At 60.8% G+C, this 20,924-nt stretch overlaps 2 protein-coding genes across 3 annotated transcripts; one reads left to right on the top strand and one right to left on the bottom strand.

Annotated features, from left to right (window-relative positions):
- The first annotated feature begins 910 nt into the window (after positions 1 to 910).
- On the top strand, positions 911 to 13,417 carry ANO8 (anoctamin 8). 2 transcript variants are annotated; one of them, XM_087867171.1, is made up of 19 exons: positions 911 to 1,238; positions 2,010 to 2,120; positions 2,240 to 2,372; positions 2,553 to 2,691; positions 2,777 to 2,873; positions 3,770 to 3,886; positions 3,966 to 4,093; positions 4,187 to 4,348; positions 4,669 to 4,821; positions 4,935 to 5,061; positions 5,181 to 5,236; positions 5,342 to 5,416; positions 5,612 to 5,743; positions 6,230 to 7,033; positions 7,283 to 7,474; positions 7,612 to 7,743; positions 7,826 to 7,936; positions 8,828 to 9,494; positions 10,328 to 13,417. In XM_087867171.1, the coding sequence occupies exons 1-19, from the start codon at positions 1,133 to 1,135 to the stop codon at positions 10,696 to 10,698; spliced, it is 3,813 nt and encodes a 1,270-aa protein (XP_087723297.1). In that variant the 5' UTR covers positions 911 to 1,132; the 3' UTR covers positions 10,699 to 13,417. The 2 variants fall into 2 exon arrangements, with proteins under 2 accessions (XP_087723297.1, XP_045634563.1); XM_045778607.2 differs by lacking the exon at positions 5,612 to 5,743 and having other exon boundaries at positions 912 to 1,238; positions 10,328 to 10,999.
- Positions 12,995 to 20,785, bottom strand: DDA1 (DET1 and DDB1 associated 1). Its single transcript, XM_045778608.2, is given in 6 exon segments — positions 12,995 to 13,686; positions 14,990 to 15,051; positions 15,895 to 15,946; positions 16,183 to 16,263; positions 20,592 to 20,758; positions 20,761 to 20,785. Coding segments are annotated over 6 exon segments (498 nt in total). The 3' UTR covers positions 12,995 to 13,575.
- Between the last annotated feature and the right edge of the window lie 139 nt (positions 20,786 to 20,924).

Here is a 20,924-nt window from a genome sequence, read left to right on the forward strand (position 1 = left end):
GTCTCCGCGGGCGCTTTCGCACGGACAATTCTCTGGTTCCTGGACGGAGCGGGCGGGCGACACACTTGCACTTGGGGAAGAATCTGTCAAACCCGCTAGAGTTGTAATCCCTGCCGCGACCCGCTCAACTTTTTCATTTGTAAAAGAATGACAAACGCGGACACCCGCCTTCTCCGAGTTGTTCCATCTGTCATAAGTATGCATCAGGTGCCTACTGTGTGCGCTAAAAACCAGAAGGGGCCCCTGCCCTCTCTGGGCTCTCATTCTAACAGAAAAGGCTACTCAGGACGGTCAGGGATCTGTGTGCAGATAAAATACAGGACGCCCAGTTAAATGTGAATTTCAGATAAACAATAAGGCTTTGGTATAACTATGTCCCATGTAATATCTGGGACATACTAAAAATGTATTCGTTTGAAATTCATTCATGTTTAAATGGGAGGACTGTACTTTTATTTGCTAAACTTGGCAGCTCTATCGGGTGCCCTCTGAGGTTACGTCCTGAGGGGCGCAGGGGTTAACAGGATGGGGAGGGCGTGAGGAGTGCCTTAAGTAGTTGAAAGGCACATGCTAAGGCCCTGAGGCAGGACTTGGTGTAACTATTAATTCGTATTCTAGCTGTGAAGTTATTGCTACCTGGAATCTCCCCCGACCCGGCCCTCCCCCGCCCACCGCCTGCCGTAGTCAAATCACGCCCAACTCGAGATTCCAAACCGCGCCCTTGCAGATGGGGAAACTAAGGCTCGGAGGCGGAGAATCCAGGCCCGGGACGGGCGGAGACGAGACCCAGAATTCGACGCGGGCGGGGACACATCCTCGGTGAATGCATCTTCGGTGCGGGCGGAGACGAGCACCAGAAAGCGAAGTGGGCGGGCGAGAACAAAATCCAGAAAACAACACGGGCGGAGTCGAGAACCCAAAAGCGACGTGCGCGGGGACGAGAAGGAGAATCGAGGTTCCGCGCGGGCGGAGACGAGAAGCAGCGCTCGGGCACGCGGGGACGGCGGCCGGCGCGGGCGGGCGCGGCCTTTGTCTCCACCTCCAGAGCGCTCCGCGGCTGCACCCGCCCGATGAGCCCGCGGCCCCCCGGCGCTCGGGCCGCCCGCAGCCCCTGACCTGACCTGGCCTCGCCATGGCCGAAAGCACCTCCAGCGCCGGGGGCACGTCCCTGGAGGGCGAGCGTGGCAAGAGGCCCCCGCCTGAGGGCGAGCCTGCAGCCCCGGCGTCTGGAGTTCTGGGTATGTGTGAGGTGGCTGTATCTGACAGGGTTGCAGGTGCCTGTGGTGCGCGCGGCGGCTGGACGGGGAGTGGGATTGGGGTCAGCCGTCCCGGGCCTGGAGTCCAGTTGAGGGGACGGCTTCTCCCGGCACTGCGGCTGCGGCGGGGCCAGCGCGGCTGGGACGGTACAAGAAGCGGGGGTCTCAGAGCAGAGACTCGGACACGCCCCTCCGACAGCCCCGGCCTGGGGCTGAGCTCTGTCACCCCTTTGGGTTACCGGATCGCAGCCCGACAGGGATGCGCTTGAGATAGCCTCTCCGCAGAGGATAAAGAATAATACGGTCCTGGGTTCGAATCCCAGCTCGCCTGTGTGACCTTGGGTGCGTGACTTAAACGCCCTGGTCCTCAGTTTCCTCACCTGTGAAATGGGGGTAAGAACCGCGCCCAGCTATGAGGACGCGCTGGCATGATGTGGTGAAGCGCTCGGGGCTGCTAGTGAGCGCCCTATCGATTGTGGTTTTGGAGGCGGAGCTGGGCCTCAAGAATGAGTAAGATTTGTAAGGGAGGACCTGGGGGAAGGGCATTCCTGGAGGAGGGCCGGGCTGGTGCAAGGACGTGGAGGGAAGGAAACTAGCCAAGGCCAAAGCTTGCAGGTCCCCGAATGGCGGACTGAGAGCAGAGGAGCCGTGGCGAGTGTGCGAGCAGGCGCTAGGGCTGGAAGGACGAAACTGGAGGCTGGGGTCCCGGTCTGGGAGTGGCCTGACCTGAGCCCTGCCCCGCCTGCCCCCTAGATAAGCTTTTTGGGAAGCGACTCCTGCAGGCTGGTCGCTACCTGGTGTCTCACAAGGCGTGGATGAAGACAGTGCCCACGGAGAACTGCGACGTGCTGATGACCTTTCCAGGTACCCATGCCCGCCGCCTGCCTGGTGCCCAGATGGGCTCCCCTGAGCTGGGCTCCCCTGAGTAGGAGTCTGTAAGAGGCCTTGTGGCAGGAGCCATCAGTGTCTGTGCCCCTTGGCAGACACGACTGATGACCACACGCTGCTATGGCTGCTGAACCACATCCGCGTGGGCATCCCCGAGCTCATCGTGCAAGTCCGCCACCACCGCCACACGCGTGCCTATGCCTTCTTCGTCACCGCCACGTATGAGAGGCGAGTCTCTGTCCCTGGCCTCTCGCTGACCCTGCTACCCAGTTCCCCGCCCTTTCAAGCACCAGCTGTGAGGTCTAGCGCCCTGCATTCGTCCCAGGTGGCCGCCAGGTACACCAACCCGAGCTCCAGGATGGTGAGCGAGGGTCTCCCCATGACCTCACCTCCGTGTCTTCCTGGCAGCCTACTTCGAGGAGCCGACGAGCTGGGTTTGCGCAAAGCGGTGAAGGCCGAGTTTGGCGGGGGCACCCGTGGCTTCTCTTGCGAGGAGGACTTCATCTACGAGAATGTGGAAAGTGAGCTGCGCTTCTTCACCTCCCAGGTGCGGCCAGCTCTGGCTCCCAGTGCGCAGCCCTAGCCCGTGGGCCGCTGCTCCCTGTGCTCAAGCCCTGCCCTGTCCACTGCAGGAACGCCAGAGCATCATCCGCTTCTGGTTGCAGAACCTACGCGCTAAGCAGGGCGAGGCGCTGCACAACGTGCGCTTCCTGGAGGACCAGCCAATCAGTAAGCAGGCGGGACTAACCTCCAATCACATGTGGGGAGTTGGGTGGGGCTCTTAGAATACAGCCTATCAATGCAAGAGGGCGGGGCCTAGAAAACGGACCTAAAAGCTGGTGAAGAATTGGGTGGGGCCTGGAGACATAAAATAAGGTGAAGAGGTGTGGCCTTAGCATAGGGGTGGGGCTTACTCCCCGGGAGGCCTGCCCAAGAGAAACTGTTCTCTGGGTCTGGGATAGGGTAGGGGCAGGACCATGGACAGCACTCCATGCACTGTGTGGTGGGGCCCTGGCCTCAGTTTCCTCTCCAAGAGACCAGGTGCTGAGAGTTCACCCCTTCTGACGCCGGCTCTGCACCATTCCTCAGACGTTCGGAGCAGTGAACTGAGGCCAAATGGCTTTATTTATTTATTTATTTATTTATTTATTTATTTATTTTTAAAGATTTTATTTATTTATTCGACAGAGATAGAAACAACCAGCGAGAGAGGGAACACAAGCAGGGGGAGTGGGAGAGGAAGAAGCAGGCTCATAGCAGAAGAGCCCAATGTGGGGCTCGATCCCAGATCTTCAGGATCACGCCCTGAGCCGAAGGCAGACGCTTAACCGCTGTGCCACCCAGGCGCCCCTCAAATGGCTTTATTTAAAAATAGGGTTCCACACTGTGACCCCACCCTCCCACGTGGATTCCTGCACCCACCCCCCACCCCGCCTGCCTCTGCACCTCCCAAATTCTGAAGGAGAACCAGATATTCTGCCCACTCAGAACTCCTCCCCTGGGAAGAGCCTCTGAAGATTTAAAAGAAGGGAAAAACTGTGACTTGGGTTTCGGCCAGGGGAGAGGGCTGGCCAGGCCAGGCACAGGCAGAAGGATGGGGCTCACCTGCTCTTGTCCCCCAACAGTCCCTGAGTTGGCGGCCCGCGGCATCATCCAGCAGGTGTTCCCGGTCCATGAGCAGCGCATCCTGAATCGCCTCATGAAGTCGTGGGTGCAAGCTGTGTGTGAAAACCAGCCTCTAGGTGCGGCCCCAGGTGGGGGGTGTGCGGGAGTCTCTAGAAGCGGGCAGGGCTGACGGGGCCCCCACTGTGCTCCTGGCAGATGAGATCTGTGACTACTTTGGAGTGAAGATTGCCATGTACTTCGCCTGGTTGGGCTTCTACACATCAGCGATGGTATACCCAGCTGTCTTTGGCTCTGTCCTGTACACATTTACAGAGGCTGATCAGGTGCTGGAAGTGGGCTGGGCAGGGGCTGGGGTGCCTGAGACACCCTCCTCCCTGGCCAACCTGGCCAACAGCTCAGCCTTCCGCCATCCCCAGACAAGCCGGGATGTATCGTGTGTGGTTTTTGCCCTCTTCAACGTCGTCTGGTCAACCCTGTTCTTGGAGGAGTGGAAACGGAGGGGGGCAGAGCTGGCCTACAAATGGGGGACACTGGACTCACCTGGGGAAGCTGTGGAGGAACCACGACCCCAGTTCAGGGTCAGTCGGGGGTGTCTGAGTCCAAGGACTCCAAGAATGAGAGGGGGAGGTGGGGGGCACTGCAGGGGCAAAGACAAGGTGTGAAATAGGGCTGCAGCATCAGAAAGGGTATGCCGGGTGGGGGGCTCTGCATGCTCCGAAGGAGAGGTGTGGGAAATTGCATTTGAGGGACTGGGAGAGGGGGACTAGGTGGGGGTACCACAAAAGCAAAGGCATGGTGTGGTGGAGGGAAATTGAATTCAGAGGCCTTGGGAAGGGTGTGTGGGGGCAGGGGCAGCCCCTCCGGCTCCATGCTGAGCCCCACCCCCACCCTCTGCCAGGGTATCCGGCGCATCAGCCCTGTCACGCGGGCTGAGGAGTTCTACTACCCACCCTGGAAGCGGCTGCTCTTCCAGCTGCTTGTGAGTCTCCCCTTGTGCCTCACCTGCCTGGCCTGCGTGTTTCTGCTCATGCTCGGCTGCTTCCAGCTGCAGGTGACCTCCGGCCCCCAGCCCCGGCCTTGGCCCTGACCTGGCCACCCCCGGCCCAGGTCCACTCTGGGCTGAGCCAGATGCCTGGGTGACCCGTGAACCCCCTGCCCCTGCAGGAGCTGGTGCTGAGTGTGAAAGGGCTGCCCCGTCTTGCCCGCTTCCTGCCCAAGGTTGTGCTGGCCCTGCTGGTCAGTGCCAGTGCCGAGGGCTATAAGAAGCTCGCCATCTGGCTCAACGACATGGGTACGCCCTGCAAGGGGAGGTCCTGCTGCCCTGGGGAGGAAGGTCCCTACTGCCCTTCAGGGCCCCCGCTGCCTTCAGGGGGCCTGGGCCACCTCCTTACTCATCCCCTCGGCCCCCAGAGAATTACCGGCTGGAGAGCGCCTACGAGAAGCACCTCATCATCAAAGTCGTCCTGGTGAGTGGCGGCCAGCAGGCGGGCAGCGAGGGCTCTGTGTAGGGCGCAGGAGTGGCTCCTGGGGGCAGGGCAGCCGAGGGATTGCCCACTGCTTCCTTCCCGCAGTTCCAATTCGTCAACTCCTACCTGAGCCTCTTCTACATCGGCTTCTACCTCAAGGACATGGAGCGCTTGAAAGAGGTGAGACCCCAGCCCAAGGCAGTGCCCCCCAGTGGCGGCCAGTGGGGGGCCGGACTTGGCCCAAGGGGTCCACGGGCTCTCCAGCCCCTCCCCCCCCTCCTCCATCCTTCTCTCTCTGTCCGTCTGTCCGTGTGTCCTCTCTCTGCCTGTCGCCCCCCCATCTGTCCGTCCACCTGTCCGTCGGTCCCTCCACAGCTCCTGCTCGTCCTGTCCCTGTCCCAGAGCCTCGAGCGGCAGCTTCGGGCGGTGCTGGTCCCGCTCGCGGCCCTGCGGTTCCGCCTGCTCCTCCTCTCCCTCCGGGGCCGCCTGCTCATGGCCCGGGCCAAAGTATGGGCAGATGGCGAGCCCGCAGGGCCTCGCCAGGGCGGGCAGTGTGGCTGTGCTTGGGGCCTCATGCTGCCTGAGCCAAGGGTGCATGTTCCAAGGGGCTGGGCTCTGCTGATGGGATGCAGATGGCAGGGCCTCTCGAGGCCCTGGGCACCAACGGAGCTCCTGGGCAGTGCCGCAAGCAGGGGGCCCTGAACCACAGCAGGGGGGAAGCACACGTTGCAACCCCAGGCGGTCGGCTAGGAGCGCTGTGGCCTGCTGGGCTATGTTTTGGCAGAGGACTGGTGGGAGAGGCTGCAGAGGTTGACGGCTGGGGCCTCCGTGTCCGGGGACATCTAAATGGGGTGGAGTCAGCAATTGGGTTCAGGGCATGTGTCTGGAAACTTGCTCCTGGAGGGCGGGTACCCCGCCCCAGCAGCCTGCCCTGGTGCCCCGGGCCCCGCCTGCGCCCCACGTGGCCTCTCTCCTCCCCCTTCCTGCCCCCAGATGCTGGCCACTCTGCTGATCACCCGCCAGTTCCTCCAGAACGTGCGCGAGGTCCTGCAGCCGCACCTGTACCGGCGGCTGGGCCGCGGCGAGCTCGGCCTGCAGGCAGCCTGGGAGCTGGCCCGTGCCCTGCTCGGCCTGCTGAGCCTCCAGCGCCCTGCACCCCGTCGCCTTGAACCCCAGGCCGAAGAGGGTGGCGGTGGAGGTGGCAGCGGGGGCCGCAGGTGTCTCAGCGGGGGCTGTGGGGCACCAGAGGAGGAGGAGGAGGCCACTGTGGAGCGGCGGCCGGCAGGGGAAGGTGGGGAGGTGGGGGACGGGCCTCGGGGGGCCAAGGAGGAAGAGGAGGAGGATGAAGAGGAGGAGGAGGAGGAGGAAGATGACGAGGAGGAGGGCGAGGACAGCAGCCTCCTGGACTGCGGGCTCCGGCTGAAGAAGGTCAGCTTTGCTGAACGAGGGGCTGGGCGGCGGCGGCCTGGCCCGGAGGCCCTCCTGGAGGAGGGGAGCCCCACTATGGTGGAGAAGGGGCTGGAGCCGGGAGTCTTCACGCTGGCCGAAGAAGACGATGAGGCCGAAGGGGCTCCCGGCAGTCCTGAGCGGGAGCCTCCGGCCGTCTTGCTCCGCCGGGCTGGGGGTGAGGGCCGTGACCAGGGGCCAGATGGGGGCCCAGACCCAGAGCCAGGCTCAGGTGACTCGGGCCGGAGGCAGCGGCGGCAGAACCGGTCGTCTTGGATTGACCCACCCGAGGAGGGGCCCTCACCCCAGCTCACCCAGGCCGAGCTTGAGAGCTGTATGAAGAAGTACGAGGTGAGGAGGGCGTCTGAGGCCCAAGACCAGGCCCTCAAAGGGGCAGGGCATGTGGCCTGAGGGTGGAGGTAGGGGGCGTGACGAAATGGGGCCCTGGATGTGGTTGGGAACTTCTGGAGGGGGAGCTCTGGGTCCATTCAGGATAATCTGAGGGCGGGAGGCAGGCTTGAGAGAAGAAGGGAGTCAAAGGAAGGAGGCATCGGGTCTGAGGGAGGGGGACCAAGGCCACACCCAGGCACCCGCCTGCAGGACACGTTCCAGGACTACCAGGAGATGTTCGTGCAGTTCGGCTACGTTGTCCTCTTCTCGTCCGCCTTCCCTCTGGCTGCTCTGTGCGCCCTGGTCAACAACCTCATTGAGATCCGGAGTGACGCCCTCAAGCTGTGCACAGGGCTGCAGCGGCCCTTCGGGCAGCGGGTGGAGAGCATCGGCCAGTGGCAGGTGTGGGGAGCGGCCGAGGACTCAGAGCCAAGGCCCGGAGGGAGTCGGGGGGCACTGGGGAGGGGCAGGAGGCCCGGGAAGGGTGGCCGGACCCCATCTGAGCCCCCCCCGCCCCCGCTCCCCACGTTCCCCTGCAGAAGGTGATGGAGGCCATGGGAGTCCTGGCCATCGTGGTCAACTGCTACCTAATCGGCCAGTGCGGGCAGCTGCAGCGTCTCTTCCCCTGGCTCAGCCCTGAGGCGGCCATCGTGTCTGTGGTGGTGCTCGAGGTGGGGCCGGTGGCTGGGTGGAGGAGCTGGGGGGGGCGGCAGGGCATCCCCAAGCCTGCAGCCTCCTCCTCTGTTGCCTCAGCACTTCGCCCTGCTTCTCAAGTACCTCATCCATGTGGCCATCCCTGACATCCCAGGCTGGGTGGCCGAGGAGATGGCCAAGCTTGAGTACCAGCGCCGGGAGGCCTTCAAGGTACGCGGGTGGGCGGCCAGGCTCGGTGGACGCCTTCCCCCAGCGGGCCTTCTCCACCTGGCCTGGCTGGCAGCCAGCTTCTTAGCAGGAGGGAAGAGGTACAGAGTCCGGTGTCATAATTAGCACGCCGCCCGGGCCGGTCCCTCCTGGAATCCCCGGTGGCATCCAGCAGCAGGCTGGCACTTGTGAACCTTTAGTCATCGCCAGCGCACCAGCAGTGTCCTGGTTGGGGCCAGGGACACAGCTGATGCTTCCTAGAAGCCCAGCTCCTGCCACATTCCTCAGAAAGCTGCACAGTGGGCCAAAGAGCTCGCCAGCGCCAGGCGGCGCTCTCCGTGATGGCGGAAATGTTCCGTGTCTGCGCCGTGTGGCCCCTCACTACTGGTGGCTGTCGGGCACTTGAAATGGGGCTGGTACAACCGAGGGACAGAATTCTTATTTTATTTTATTTTAGTTGTTTAAATTGACATTGATAAAGCCACATGTGGCTGCCGGACTGGCCAGCGTGGACTCCGGTCTGTGCCAGTCGGGACTCTGTCTGTCAGGGGTTCTGAGGGCCCAGTATGTGTTTACATTCTCCCAGTTCTTAAGGCAGTGTCTAGCACATGGCTGGGGACAGAGTTGGTAGCTGGTAATGTTCGTTCTCATCTCAATTCTCAGAAAGCGCTGGCATGGATCCAGGAATGCAGTTGGTGCCTAATAAGTGGTTAGATCTCTGCCTACTTCCTCAGAGAGCCTCAGGGTGGGTCCAGGGAAGCAGCTGGTGCCCAATAAATGTTTGGAACTCTTGCCACTTCTGCAAAGAGCAGCCGCATGGGCCTGGGGCCTCGGCTGGCCCCTGCTCACACACCCTTCCGCCCAGTGCCTGTAATGGCTCTGTTCCGCCCCCAGAGACATGAACGCCAGGCCCAGCACCGCTACCAGCAGCAGCAGCGGCGGCGGCGGGAGGAGGAGGAGCGCCAGCGCCACGCGGAGCACCATGCCCGGCGAGAGCGCGATGCCGGTGGCCGGGAGGAGGCTCGGGCCGAAGGCTCGGGGCTGGACCCCGCTGCCCCTGAGAAGGCCTCTGCCAAGGCCAAGGGCAGCGGGGCAGGTGGCCACGGGCAAGAGCGGCCCAAGCGCCCGGGGTCCTTGCTGGCACCCAACAACGTCATGAAGCTGAAGCAGATCATCCCGCTGCAGGGCAAGTTCCTGTCGTCTGGGGCTACATCCTCACTGGCCAGTGCGGGGGCCGGCCCTGCCGCCCGGCCACCCCCTGCCCAGTCACCCACGGGGAGCGACACCCGCCTGCCAGCCTTCCTCAGCTTCAAGTTCCTTAAGTCGCCTGAGACCCGGCGGGACCCAGAGCGCAGCCACTCACCGCCCAAGGCCTTCCACGCCGGCAAGCTCTTCCCTTTCGGCGGGGCCCGGGCTGACACCGGGTCCAATGGGGCAGGTGGGCAGGCCCGGCTGGACGGGACCCCCGGCGGTGGAGGAGGCCGAGCCCAGCGGAGTGGGCCGGTGGACGAGGCTGCGGCTGAGGAGCCGGACGCCCCCCGGCCTGAAGAGGAAGGCTCAGGTCACAAGCTTTAACTCGGGGGTGGGGACTCTGGGCCGGGCTTTGCGGGAAGGGATGGGGTGGCCAGGCCTGGGGAGAGGGGCTAAAGGGGACAGAGGAGGCCCGGTCTCTGGTACCGGTTGGGAACCTGGGTATGTGGTACGTGGAGCCTCTCAGTCAAAGCCTGCTCAGTGTCTCCAGGACCCCGACAGCCAAAGCCCCCCCATCCCAGTGCCCCTCCCAGGGCACCCTGCCCACCACGCTCGGGGGCCAGGAAAGATGAAGGAGGCTTCTTCACCACCCGGCCCAGGCTCTCCTGCCCCTATGAGACCCCACACCCAGCTCACTGGGGGGACTGCCCCCCCCAGGCCTCTATGCAAGTCCCCACCCTGCAGCCCAGCTGTTCAAGGAGGCCTTCCTTGGAGGTGGGGGCTGGAGCTGCCCCCCTGGGGAGCTCGGGGTGCTCGGCCACAGGCTGCACCCACATCCGTGCCGAGCAGAGGTGCCAGCCTCATGCCCGCCACGCCCACCTTGCCGGCCCCAACCCCAGCCCAACCCAGCCCTGGGCTCCAACAGCTCATCCCCCAGGGAGCCCAAGAGGTGGCAGCTGCAGCACCAGGGACGCAGGTCAGAAATCAGAGGGACTTCCTCAGACTGTCCTCTCCCCATGATGGGGAGGGGCCCAGTGCCCAGAGGCAGGGGATGCACCAGAAGACGCCCACCCCTTGTCACTGATCAGAAGCAATAAGGCCCTCGATGTGCCTGGAAGCCCGGGAGTTAGCGCAGGCAGGGTCTGAGCGGGGTCCGGCGGCGGGGGCGGCACCCCCCCGGAACGGCCCCTCTCGCCTCCGCAGGGACAGCGCTGGCCCCGGTGGGCGCCCCTGCCCTCCGCACCCGCCGCAGCCGGAGCCCCGCGCCGCCGCCAACGCCGCTGCCCCGGCCCCCGACGCCGCCCGCAGGCTGCTGGCAGTGGGACGGGCCGTGGGGCTGCGGGGGCGAGGGCGCCGCCCCCCGCCAGGCCCCCGCCCCCGCCGCCGCCGAGTGCCCGCCCTGCGCCCTCGCGGGGCCCCCGCCCGCCCCGCAGCCCCTGCCGGGGGACGCCAGCTTCTACAGCCTCCCGCCCCCGCCGCTGCCGCCCACCTCAGAGCCCTCAGAGCCCCCGGCGCCCTCGCCCAGCCCCAGCCCCAGCCCCCAGGCCGTGTGCTGGCCCAGCGGCTGGCATTAGCTCCGCCCGCCCTGCCTTCCTGTTCTCATATGCAATACCAGTCCGTGAACCGGGGCGGCGGCCGCCACCGAGAAAACGCGCTTCGGCCCGACGGCCCCCAGTATTGGCTGCCCTCCCTGGGGCAGGGCCGGGGGCCGGGCCCCCCCTATCTGCCGTTTTCCTTTCGACCGGGATGGGGGAAACGAAAGGAAACCCCAAAAAACCAACAGAAAACACAGAATAGGCGATTATTTATTTGTTTTTATTTTGTCATATTTTTGTAAAACGGCAGAAATGCAATAAAAAGTATATTTCAACAGTGCCCGAGGACAGAGCAGTGGAAGGGGGATCAGGGGGCCCAGTGACTTGTAGTTGGTGCTGGCTTTGGGGGGACCTAGCAGGCCTAGGGTGGGTGCCCCTCCCATCCTGTGACCCTTGGGGGCCTCCTCCTAAGAACTGGGTCTTGAGGCCACAGATGGAAAACTCCAGACTGCACCAACTCTGAGTCGGCCCAGATTTGGGGGCCAACTCCAGGCCTGGGGCCCCTGGGAGGAGCTGCAGAGCTTCAGGCCCTGGCTTCAGCCTCCTAGACAAAGTAAGAAATCTCAAAGTGTTGAAAAGACTCAGCAGTTTGGGTGCCAGACCTGGGTCCTGAGTTGGCCTTGGCCCTGCAGGGTGATGGATGTGACACAGTCCTCTTGGCCTCACTTTCTGGCATAACTGCCCCCCCAGGCTGCCACCTGAAGAGCCACATGTGGTAGAAAGAACTTGGGGTATGAAAATCAGAAGGCACCTGGCACCAGAGTCTGGATGTTGAGGGGATGGCACTTTCGGGGATGGCATTGGGGAGTGGCCAGGACACCCCGCTGTGGGACCGCTGTCAGACCCGAGTTGTTGGGACTCTTCGCTGTGTGGTCAGGAATGGGACACGGCCCCTCCCACTCTCAAGCGTGTCCACAGCCAAAGGCTCAGAGCCTGATGGGCCCTGCCCCATGGCTGGGGGAGCCCAGCGGAGCCAGTGTAAGGAAGGGGCACTTTGGAGGGCTGTGAAAGAGAAACCAGGGTTCACTGGAGGCAGGAGAGCAGCCTGTGCAAAGGCACAGAGGTGTGGGAAGGCCGTTTGGTGTCTGAAGGAGCAGAGGAGTAAGGGGGTGGTCCCAAAGGCAGGAGAGGTGGGCAAAGGCTGGCTGAGGAGCCTGCACTTGGAGACCTTGGTGGGCCCTGGCCATGGATGACACTGACAGATGAACCCAGTCCCTCAAGGGGAAACCAGAGCCAGAGAGGTGAGGGCAGGGGTGCCACCTGCTCCCCGTTCCCACTGTCCTGTGGCCTTTGAAGCTGAAGGGTGCTTACTAATAATTGACACCACGTGCCTGCCTAGGGTCAGACCAAGCCCTGGGACTAGGGATTCCAAGGTGTCTGAGAGCCTCTGGGGACTCAGGCCACCACAGCACCACTGAAGTCAGCTTGTATTTTGTGAGCACCTGCCTTGTGACCACAGGGACTCAAACAGGTGTAAATGCCACTGACAGCTGGGAGGAAAAGCCCCTTGGCCCCACGGCACAGTTAGGTGGTGAACCCCAGAACCTTCTATCCTAGGAAGCGCTGGGTGGCCCAGGCTGGAGTGATCTGGCTCAGGCAGGGAGCTCCACAGTGATAATCTGGGGTTGGCACCCCTGAAGGCCTGGCTCAACACCCCCACTTCCCCCAAAGCCACAGCACTCAGCTCCCAGACCATGGCCCCCCACTTGGGGCTGGGTGCAGGGGGAGAAGCAGTGTTCCCCCTGGCTCCAGGCCCAGTGTCTGAAGCCTCAAACCTTCTGCCTGGAGCCTGAATGACCCCCACGTTTCCAAGCTCAGGCCCAAACCCAGCCACGCTGACAGCCCACGATTGGCTGTGTAACCTGCTGACCAACAGCCCCTGGGCTGGGTGTTTCTCGCAGCTCCATGTGCCTCGTTTTTGAACCAGGGGCACTTGAGGCCGGGCCACCTGGGCTGTCTCCACGATGGCTGGCGGGCATGCCACCCTGACCCAAGGCATCCAGGGCGTGGGGCTGACCAGTTATGTCCTTGGTGACATGGACCATCTCTCAGGGGTGTGCTGGTCCTCCGGGACACCTTGACAGGTGAGGCATGGGAGTGGGTCCGGGTAGGTCTTGGCTCTGAGCGAGGTGGCCACAGCAGGCCCATGAGAGAATCCAGTGGGTCCCGGGGCCCTGGCACGTAGGGGCCCTTCTTGGCTCCTCTTGGTGATGACGAGACGATTCTCAGTGGCTCCGTCCTCTGGGGCTGAGGCACACGGAGCAAAGACGCGAGGTCGAGTAGGAAAGATCCTTTTATTGGGGTGGACACGGAGCACGCACTAGTCCATGATAAAATGACTTAAGAGAAAGATCCGGAAATGCCGACTTCTCCCCCTGGCACACATTCAGGGCAAAGCCTGGGCACGGAATAGGTCCCAGCCAAGTCTTTAAGGCCCGGACTGGAGAGTAGGAGCAGGGAGAAGGGCTCCCACCCATTCTGTCGGGCTACAGCAGGGCCCCGGCTCTAGACCCTTGCAGACACGCTCTGTTTTTTCCGGAGGAGAACTGGGGTGGAGGGGGTGGAGGGCAAAAGGGGGGCCTGGGGGGGGGTTGTGAATAACAATGTTGTTTTTTAAAAAGCATCTACCAACATCACACTACTGGGTCTGACGTCCCCTTTAACCATCGCTTGGTACATTTTACAGCATAAATAAAAACTCAAGGAAAATAAATACATCGGCTTCTATGAGGTTGGAAGTGGTATGGATGGTCAGGTGTGGGTGGGCCAGTGGGGGGCAGGGCGGGGGGCGCTTACACAAGGCGGGGTGGGCGAGGAGCAGACAAGACAGGAGGCGCCTGTTGGGGAGTGAGAGTCTTAAGTGTCCTCGTGCATGTCCGGGCTGTCGGTCCGTGCGACCTTGCGGGGGGGTGCCGAGCTCTCACCCTCAAGGTCCACTTGCTCCTGGTCTCTCTTCTTGGCAGCATTCTGTGAGGAAAAGGAAGGAGGCGGGGTGTAAATCTTCACTTAGGTGAGCCCCTGAAATCCTGCTGCTGGTCCTGGAGCGGGGCACTCAAGCCAGCACCCCCCCCGACCAGACCTTCCTGGCTCAGCCAGTCTTCAGGGCCGCTGGCCTGGGACTGCCAGGCATTTCCTGGGCACTGTGAGGAGTCCCCACCGCTGGCCAACAACCCATACACCGTCCAGAATGGGTGGAGAAGCAGGCTGACCAGCCTGGGGGGTGGGGTGGGGGGCAAAAAGCACTCAGGAGCCACCCAGGGGAGACATGCATTGCCACAAAAGAGGAAAGTGGGCCTGTGCGGGAAACTCTCCTTTCCCCCCTGGTGGGAAGCAAGGTGTGTGGGGTGGGCAGGAGGACACAGTGGGCTCAGCAGCTTTAGATTTTCTAAGCAGTCACTTCATCATGGGGTCCCCCTCCAGCCTGGCCCATAGCAGATCACTGTCTGATGTTCAGTGTGAGGCAACCCCCCCCCCCAAACTAACTATGATACAGAACACATGCACATCTGCATTCAAGAAAAAGAAAAAACGCGGGCGCCTGGGTGGCTCAGTCAGTGAAGCATCTGCCTTCAGCTCAGGTCATGATCCTAGGGTCCTGGGATCAAGTCCTACATCAGGCTCCCTGCTCAGCGGGGAGTCTGCTTCTCTCTCTCCCTCTGCCCTGCCCCCCACTTGTGCTCTCTCTCTCAAATAAAATCTAGAAAGAAGAAAGAAGAAAGAAAGAAAGAAAGAAAGAAAGAAAGAAAGAAAGAAAGAAAGAAAGAAAGAAAGAAAGAAAGAAAAAGAAAGAAAAAGAAAGAAAAAGAAAGAAAAAGAAAGAAAAAGAAAGAAAGAAGGAAATGAAAAAATGTCCTCTGTCAGAAAGGCAGCCTCGGAGGGGGGATGGGGGGCGGCTTTTCACTGCAACTATACCCATCTGTATCCCCTAGAATTGTCACCATGTATACATTTCAACATCGAACAAAGACTCTAGGTAATAACATGAGGTCTATCTGCCGCCGGAGGCTGTGGGGAGCCAGGCCTCTGTGCTATCCGGGCCTTGGTGCCGCCTGACAAGCCCTGGCCCATCCCTGAGCACCAGAACCCTATGGCCTCCACACTGCCGTGCACTCCTCTGAAATCCTCTTCCCCCGCCTCCGTGGCCTGGCAAACTCGGATTCAGCCGTCAAACACCTGGTCTCCCAGCCACCTGTGTCCTCCACACTTGGCGCCCCCCTGCTGGCCACCACAGTCCCCACGAGTTCTAGCACCTCAGCCGTACGTGCCTTACCTTTTTGTCCCATTGCTGATGTAGGTAGCGCAAAAGGATGTTTGTCTTTTCTGTCACAATGACTGAGGAGAAAAAGCAGAGAAAGTTGCAGGCAGAGGTGACCCAGCCCCCACCTCGACCTGCAGTGCCCCTCCCAGGACAGGCGCTCACCCCTCCCTGGTTTCCCGCCCATCTCTGCCCTGCGTGGCCTAGCCGGGGCTGCCAGTCTGCACTCCGAGCACAGGGGATTTCGGGAAGCCTAGTGTTTTTGCTCCCAAATACACAGCTACTACCAGGGCCCAAGCTTGCTGCTCCACCTGGGCCCCCGCTTTCTTGGGAGAGACCGAACCTTCTGCCACATGTGGGAGTCCCCCCTGGGGCAGGGGAATGAGCCCCAGCACACAGGTCCAGGCAGACCAGGAACACAGATCTACACAGCTGTGCCCCAGGGACCACAGAACCCACCATGCAAGGTCCAGGTAGCTTCTTCGTCACAATTAAAATAAAACACCGCAACTGCAGTAACGCCGGGGTCCTCCTGCTCCGCAGGCTCTGTGCTCTTCTCTGCAGGCCCCTCTTCCTGGTGGCCCCCCCTCCCTGAGCTGCCTCCCCGAGGCTGGGCCAGATCCCCTCCCACAGAACAGTCATCTCGGGGTCTGTGACACGGTGCTGGCCGGGGTCACCCAAACTTATGGGAGCTGAAGGGGAGAGGGCTGGGGAGCAGCAAATGAGGGCTAATGAGGACCCCCTTGAAGCTGGATGTGGATGCCAGCATGTGGAGATTAGGAGGGCCCCACAGCAAGCCAGGCTTCCCTCTACTCCTACGGGCTGGCAGCTGACTGGCATCCCACGGGTCACTACCTACACTGGCCTGTGGCCCTTCCCTTCAGCAGCCAGGTTGAGACAGACTGACAGAGGCCACTCACTCTGTTCGGATGGGTACTCCCGCGTGGGCAGGTAGACTGAGGGACGTCGGTTCTGTAGGAGAGGTGGGAAGACATGGGTTAGGAGAGCTGGTAGGCTGACAGGGGCCCCCTCACCCCTCAATTGGGCACCCACCCTCCAACGAAGATAGAACAACGTGTGAAGATGTCGGGTGGGGCCGGGCTTAAAGACCAGCCTCTGTTCCTGGCGAGACCCCGAGGAATGTACACATCACCCCCTTCCCACTGGCAGCTCCCCGACCACGTCCAGGGCCCAGAGCACGCACTCACCGAAGCTTTGCACACAGAGTCAGCATGAAATCGACTAAAATTGCTTTTGTTGTAGACAGGCAGTCCTTTCAAAAAATCTGCCTAGAAGACAGGGAAGATGGTAAGTGAGACCAGGCAGCAGGCCGGGTCGCCCCTGGAGTTCCCGTAAGACTGGGCTTCTGGGTGACTTCCAGTTTCCGTCTTTTGTGTTCTTCTGTTAAGTTTTCCAGAACGCACCCATAAGCTGGCTACCTGATGTGCACACTGGGATGGCCAGGAAAAAGTAACTAGCCCTGGGAGAAGTGAGCGTTCTCTTTTGGAGTCCTCCCAACAGCCCTGTAACCAGGCAAAAAGTGGGACAACTGAGGCTCAATGAGGACAGGCCGTTTGGTTAAAGTCAGGAGGAAGCAGCAGGGTGGGAAGTCAGACCCGGGCCCAGACCTGACTTCTACGCTTGCTGAATATTAAACTCCTGGTCTCATTTCCATTTATCTACCTTGATAGAGACCTGGCATGGGGAAGGACTCATCTACCCCAAAAACCCTGTGGACCACAGTGACAATAAACAGGGGTGAGGGAGCAGGGGCCTGGGTGAAGGGGAGAGGGTGGCCGGGACACAGGCTGCCGCTCTACAAAAACCGGAGCCCATGGGCAACTGAGCTCCCAAGTTCTAAGAAAACTCAGAAATCCAAGTTTTAATGTGCCATTGCCAGGTTTTTCAAGTTGGCTGAGCTTTTTAGAAAATGCTGTGTGGGCGAAAGCAAACGGGTCTGTAAACGGGGGTCAGCTCAGGGGCTGCTCTTGGGGCCCACTGATGCGGAGGCTGCTCTGCGAGGGAGAATGCCCTGTCCACAGTACAGAGCCTTGCCCCTCACAGGGAGGGCCGGATTTTGCAGGCCCATGCCGCTGCCAGGAGCCAGCAACAGAATTCATTCACAGCCCTGACTCGTGAAAAGTCCTTTTTTCCTGACACTCGAGCATGAGCTGGACAAGAAAGGGCAAGGTTTCTGGAGGGGTAAGGCCCTGACTCTGGGAAGAAGGTGACTCTCAGTCATAAGATGGGGGCAAGAAAGGCCAGTGAGAGCTATGTCCACCTCTGGAAACTGAGGCACGAGAGCCTGAGGGATGCTCAGGGAGGGATGATGGCTGAGAGCTTGGGGTAGGGAGTGACTTCTCAGCAGAACAGGAGGGCAATGCTGTCATCAGGCCTGGAATGGGGCAGCTGGGGAGGGGTTCCCCACATGGCCCACCAGTAGCTGGAGTCACCTCATAATAAAGATGAGAAAATTGAGGCAGAAAGGTCACATGGTACTTGTCTGAGATCATCCAGCCCCAACAAGAAAACTAGGAAGCAGATTGAACCCAGGTTCACCCAACCTCAGAGGCCAAGCTCTTTGTGTTACATGCCATGCCAGTGCCTCAGTTTCCCTGCCTGAAAACCCAGGGCCCAGAGGCCCTGCAGGCTACATTAACCCTGCTTTGGGACACCCACCCCATACCTGAGCCCAAGCTAAGCAACCTCAGAAAGTGGCCCTTCAGGTATCCTTCACCACCCTCTAGGGCAGGTGGGAACAGATGTCCTCACCTCTATGGGGCCCAGCCCTTCTTTTACAGGGCCCTACCAAGACCTTGGCAGTATGGACCAGCAACGGAATCTGGAATGTGGATAGGCCTCCCACTTCCACCCAGGAAGTGGCCCTCACATCTGGGTGACCTACTACCCTAGAGCCAGCTCCAAGCCCCTCAAACTTGCCTCCTCTATCCCAGGACCCCTGCCCCAACTCCACCCCAGACTACGGGCCCAGCTTCATCCATCCAGCGAGGCTTTCTTCAGGCTCCTACTATGTGACAGGCCCGGCACCAGGGCACTGCGGTAAGCCACAACGGAGCTGCTCTTGGTGCCGGGAAGCACCCCGTACGCAAGGACACAGGTGTGATTCAAGAGCTGTGCAGTGAATGCAGAGTGACCATGAAGACAGGGTGCTGTGAGGTGACGTGTGAGACCCAGGACAGCACTGGGGAAAGATGTGGCTGATTTGGAGGATCAGGAAGGGCTGCCCAGAGGCAACGATGCAGGCACGGAGACCTGAAGGGCGAGGAGGGGCTCCTATCCCTGCTCAAACCCCTCCACAGGCCTGGCTTGACTTGGCCCATGCTGTCCTCCTGCCACAAACCCCCTCCGTCTCTGCTGCTGCTGTGCCATCCTCCCAGAATGCCCCTCCTTTCTCCCTACCAACACCTACCAACCTCTCCACCCAGCTCAAAATCCCCCTCTGCCTCTTTCCTCTCTCCACACCTTGGAAGCCTCTGCCAGAGCCAAGATCACACCCCAGCGAGGTCATCTGTTTACACATCCACCCCCCTTGCTAGACTGGCTCCTCCCTGAGAGCAGAGGGCAGGGCAGGGCTGTGTCAATCCTGGACCCCTGGCAGGGCTCACATGGAGCCAGGTGGCAGAGAGGTGAGAGGTGCGGGAGCCCCACAGCTACACTCAATCCTGGCTGGGCCCCTCACTGGCTGTGTGACCTAGGGAAAGGGACCTCCCAGCCTAGAATGAGCTTCTCACAGAGCTCCCTTGAAGGCCAGCTGTTAACATCAATGTGTTTGTGCTGAATAAATGAATGAAGACGGTATGACCAGTATTTCCTGTCAGCTAAGCAGAAAAACAAGGCCTCAGACACAGGGGAGAAATCCTCACTCCAGCCAGACAAATCCTAGCCACAGTTCGGCCCAGATGCTGTCCACTGCCTCAGCAAACACTCATTGAACATGTGTGTGCCATCCCTGTGCAGGGAGCGCACAAGTGACCCATGCAAAGGGAGATGAAAAGAAAAGGTGTGCCAAGAGAGGTGAGACAAAGGGCCTCCTGAAGTCAGGAAGGGCTGCTCTGAGGAGGTGACGTTCACAGGAAGAACATTCCAGGCAGAAGGAGCAGCAGGTGCAAAGGCCCTGGGGTGGAAGGGACTTACGAGTGTGAGGACATGAAAACAAGGCCAGTATGGCTGGAGCTTGCAGAGGGAGGAATGAAGCGGGTAGAGATGAGGTCACAGAGGTGGACAGGGGCCTTGGGGGCCTTGGGGAAGCTGGGGTTTCATCTGGGTTACAAAAAGCCCCTGGAGTATCTTATATGCTAGAAAGTGGTATAATGAGATTTATATTTTAAATTACAAGCTCCCTCTGGTTCTGGGTGAATTACAGACCACCAATAGGGCAGGATGGAGGTAAGGAGACCAGGGAGGTGGCTGAGAAAAGCATCCAGGCAGGAGGCAGCAGTGCCTGGACCAGGGTAGGTAACTGTGGATGAATTCACGATGCATTCTAGAGGCAAAGCCATAAGAACTTCTTATGGATGGGACATTGGGGATGATGTTGCAGCAATGAATCAAGGACAACACCCAGGTTTAGGAACCCACATGCTAAGAACCCACTTTCCCATCTCCTCCTCTTTTTGCCTATCCCCGACCAAATTCCATGAGCTATGCATTGTGAGCTGGGAACCTGGGCCCAGCGACAATGGGGTTTTGACTTGCCCTGACAAAAGCTTGCATCACCCGCGTCAGTCCTGGGGATGCCAAATAGTGGGGGATGGGGGGGCCTTGAGCACAACTCTGATGCCAAGTCACCATCCCACTTTACAGGGTCGGGAACAGAACCCCAAAGAACCATTACAGCCAAATCCCAGGACAAGTGGCCCAACCAGCTGGCATTATTCCCACTTAAAGATGAGAAGCCAGCGGGAAAAGATGCCACCAGCCCCAAGTCCCCCAGCTCATCTGTTGAACGTTCACTGTCCTAAGCCCTTCATGACATCAGTTCTCTGAATTGCTACAACCCATCAGGTCTGGACTACTGCTACCTCCATTTAACAAGGAAGAGGGCTGGGGATCGGAGAGATGAAGTTGCTCCGTCCTAGGGGCAGGTCCGGGCCCAAAATGCTGGGGATGGGATCAGGTCTCTGGGGGACCTGGGCATTCTGTGATGTCGCACTTCCTTTGGCGACAAAGCCCCACATGTCACGATGTCAAGCCCCCTCCCCCGCCCCAATCCCCAGGCCGGGCTCCCAAACCCTCCTAAACTGGCGAGACCCAGGCCGGGCAAGCCGAGGACGAGGCCTGAAATGGGGGTCTCGGGGGACCCCACCCCCACCCCCACCCATTTCCGGGGGAGCAGCGACCCGGAAATGAATGAGTTGTCAGGGCCTGGAAGCCTAGATGGGGTCAGGGGTCGGAGAGAAGGAGCCGGGGCGGGGTCAGCAGGAAGCTCACAGCAGGGTCCCGAGGTTGAAGGTTATGGGGCAGAACGAGGGGCGGGGCGGGGCCTGAGGGGGCCGGGCAGGGAGGTGAGGGGCTTCAGGGATTACTAGAGGTGGGTGGGCCCGCGGCGCCATTTTGTTGAACGGAGGGGGAGTAGGGGCCCGGCAGCCTCTCTCACCATCTTCTGTTTCCTCCGTCGCTGCCTCAGCCACCGCCTCAGCCGCCGCCGCCGCCACCACAGCCGCCTTCTTAGCCGCCGCCGCACAGTAACTTCCAGCCACGGCACAGCCCACACTGATGGCGCCGCCGCCCTTCGCTCATTGGCCTATCCTCTAGCCCCGCCCCAGAATAGCAGCCTCTGTGCGCTCCCATTGGCCAGACCCCGCTAAATTACGCGTCCATTGGCCACCACACCTCCTCCCTTCGTGGTCAAGTTCGGTTGAAGAAGCAAAACCCCGCCCGGGAATTGGAAGCGAAGGCAGCAAAATCCGGAAGTGGGTGGAGGCCGTAA

Source organism: Ursus americanus, chromosome 14 (assembly GCF_024610735.1).
Source record: "Ursus americanus isolate L20-20 chromosome 14, mUrsAme1.1.p, whole genome shotgun sequence".
In the NCBI taxonomy this organism is placed as follows: Eukaryota; Metazoa; Chordata; class Mammalia; order Carnivora; family Ursidae; genus Ursus; species Ursus americanus.

Coding starts and splice junctions, on each gene's coding strand:
- ANO8 (XM_087867171.1), top strand. CDS start 1,133: ATGGCCGAAAGCACCTCCAGCGCCGGGGGCACGTCCCTGGAGGGCGAG. Junction 2,874..3,769: donor CCTGGAGGACCAGCCAATCA/GTAAGCAGGCGG, acceptor GTCCCCCAACAG/TCCCTGAGTTGGCGGCCCGC. Junction 7,475..7,611: donor AGAGCATCGGCCAGTGGCAG/GTGTGGGGAGCG, acceptor GTTCCCCTGCAG/AAGGTGATGGAGGCCATGGG.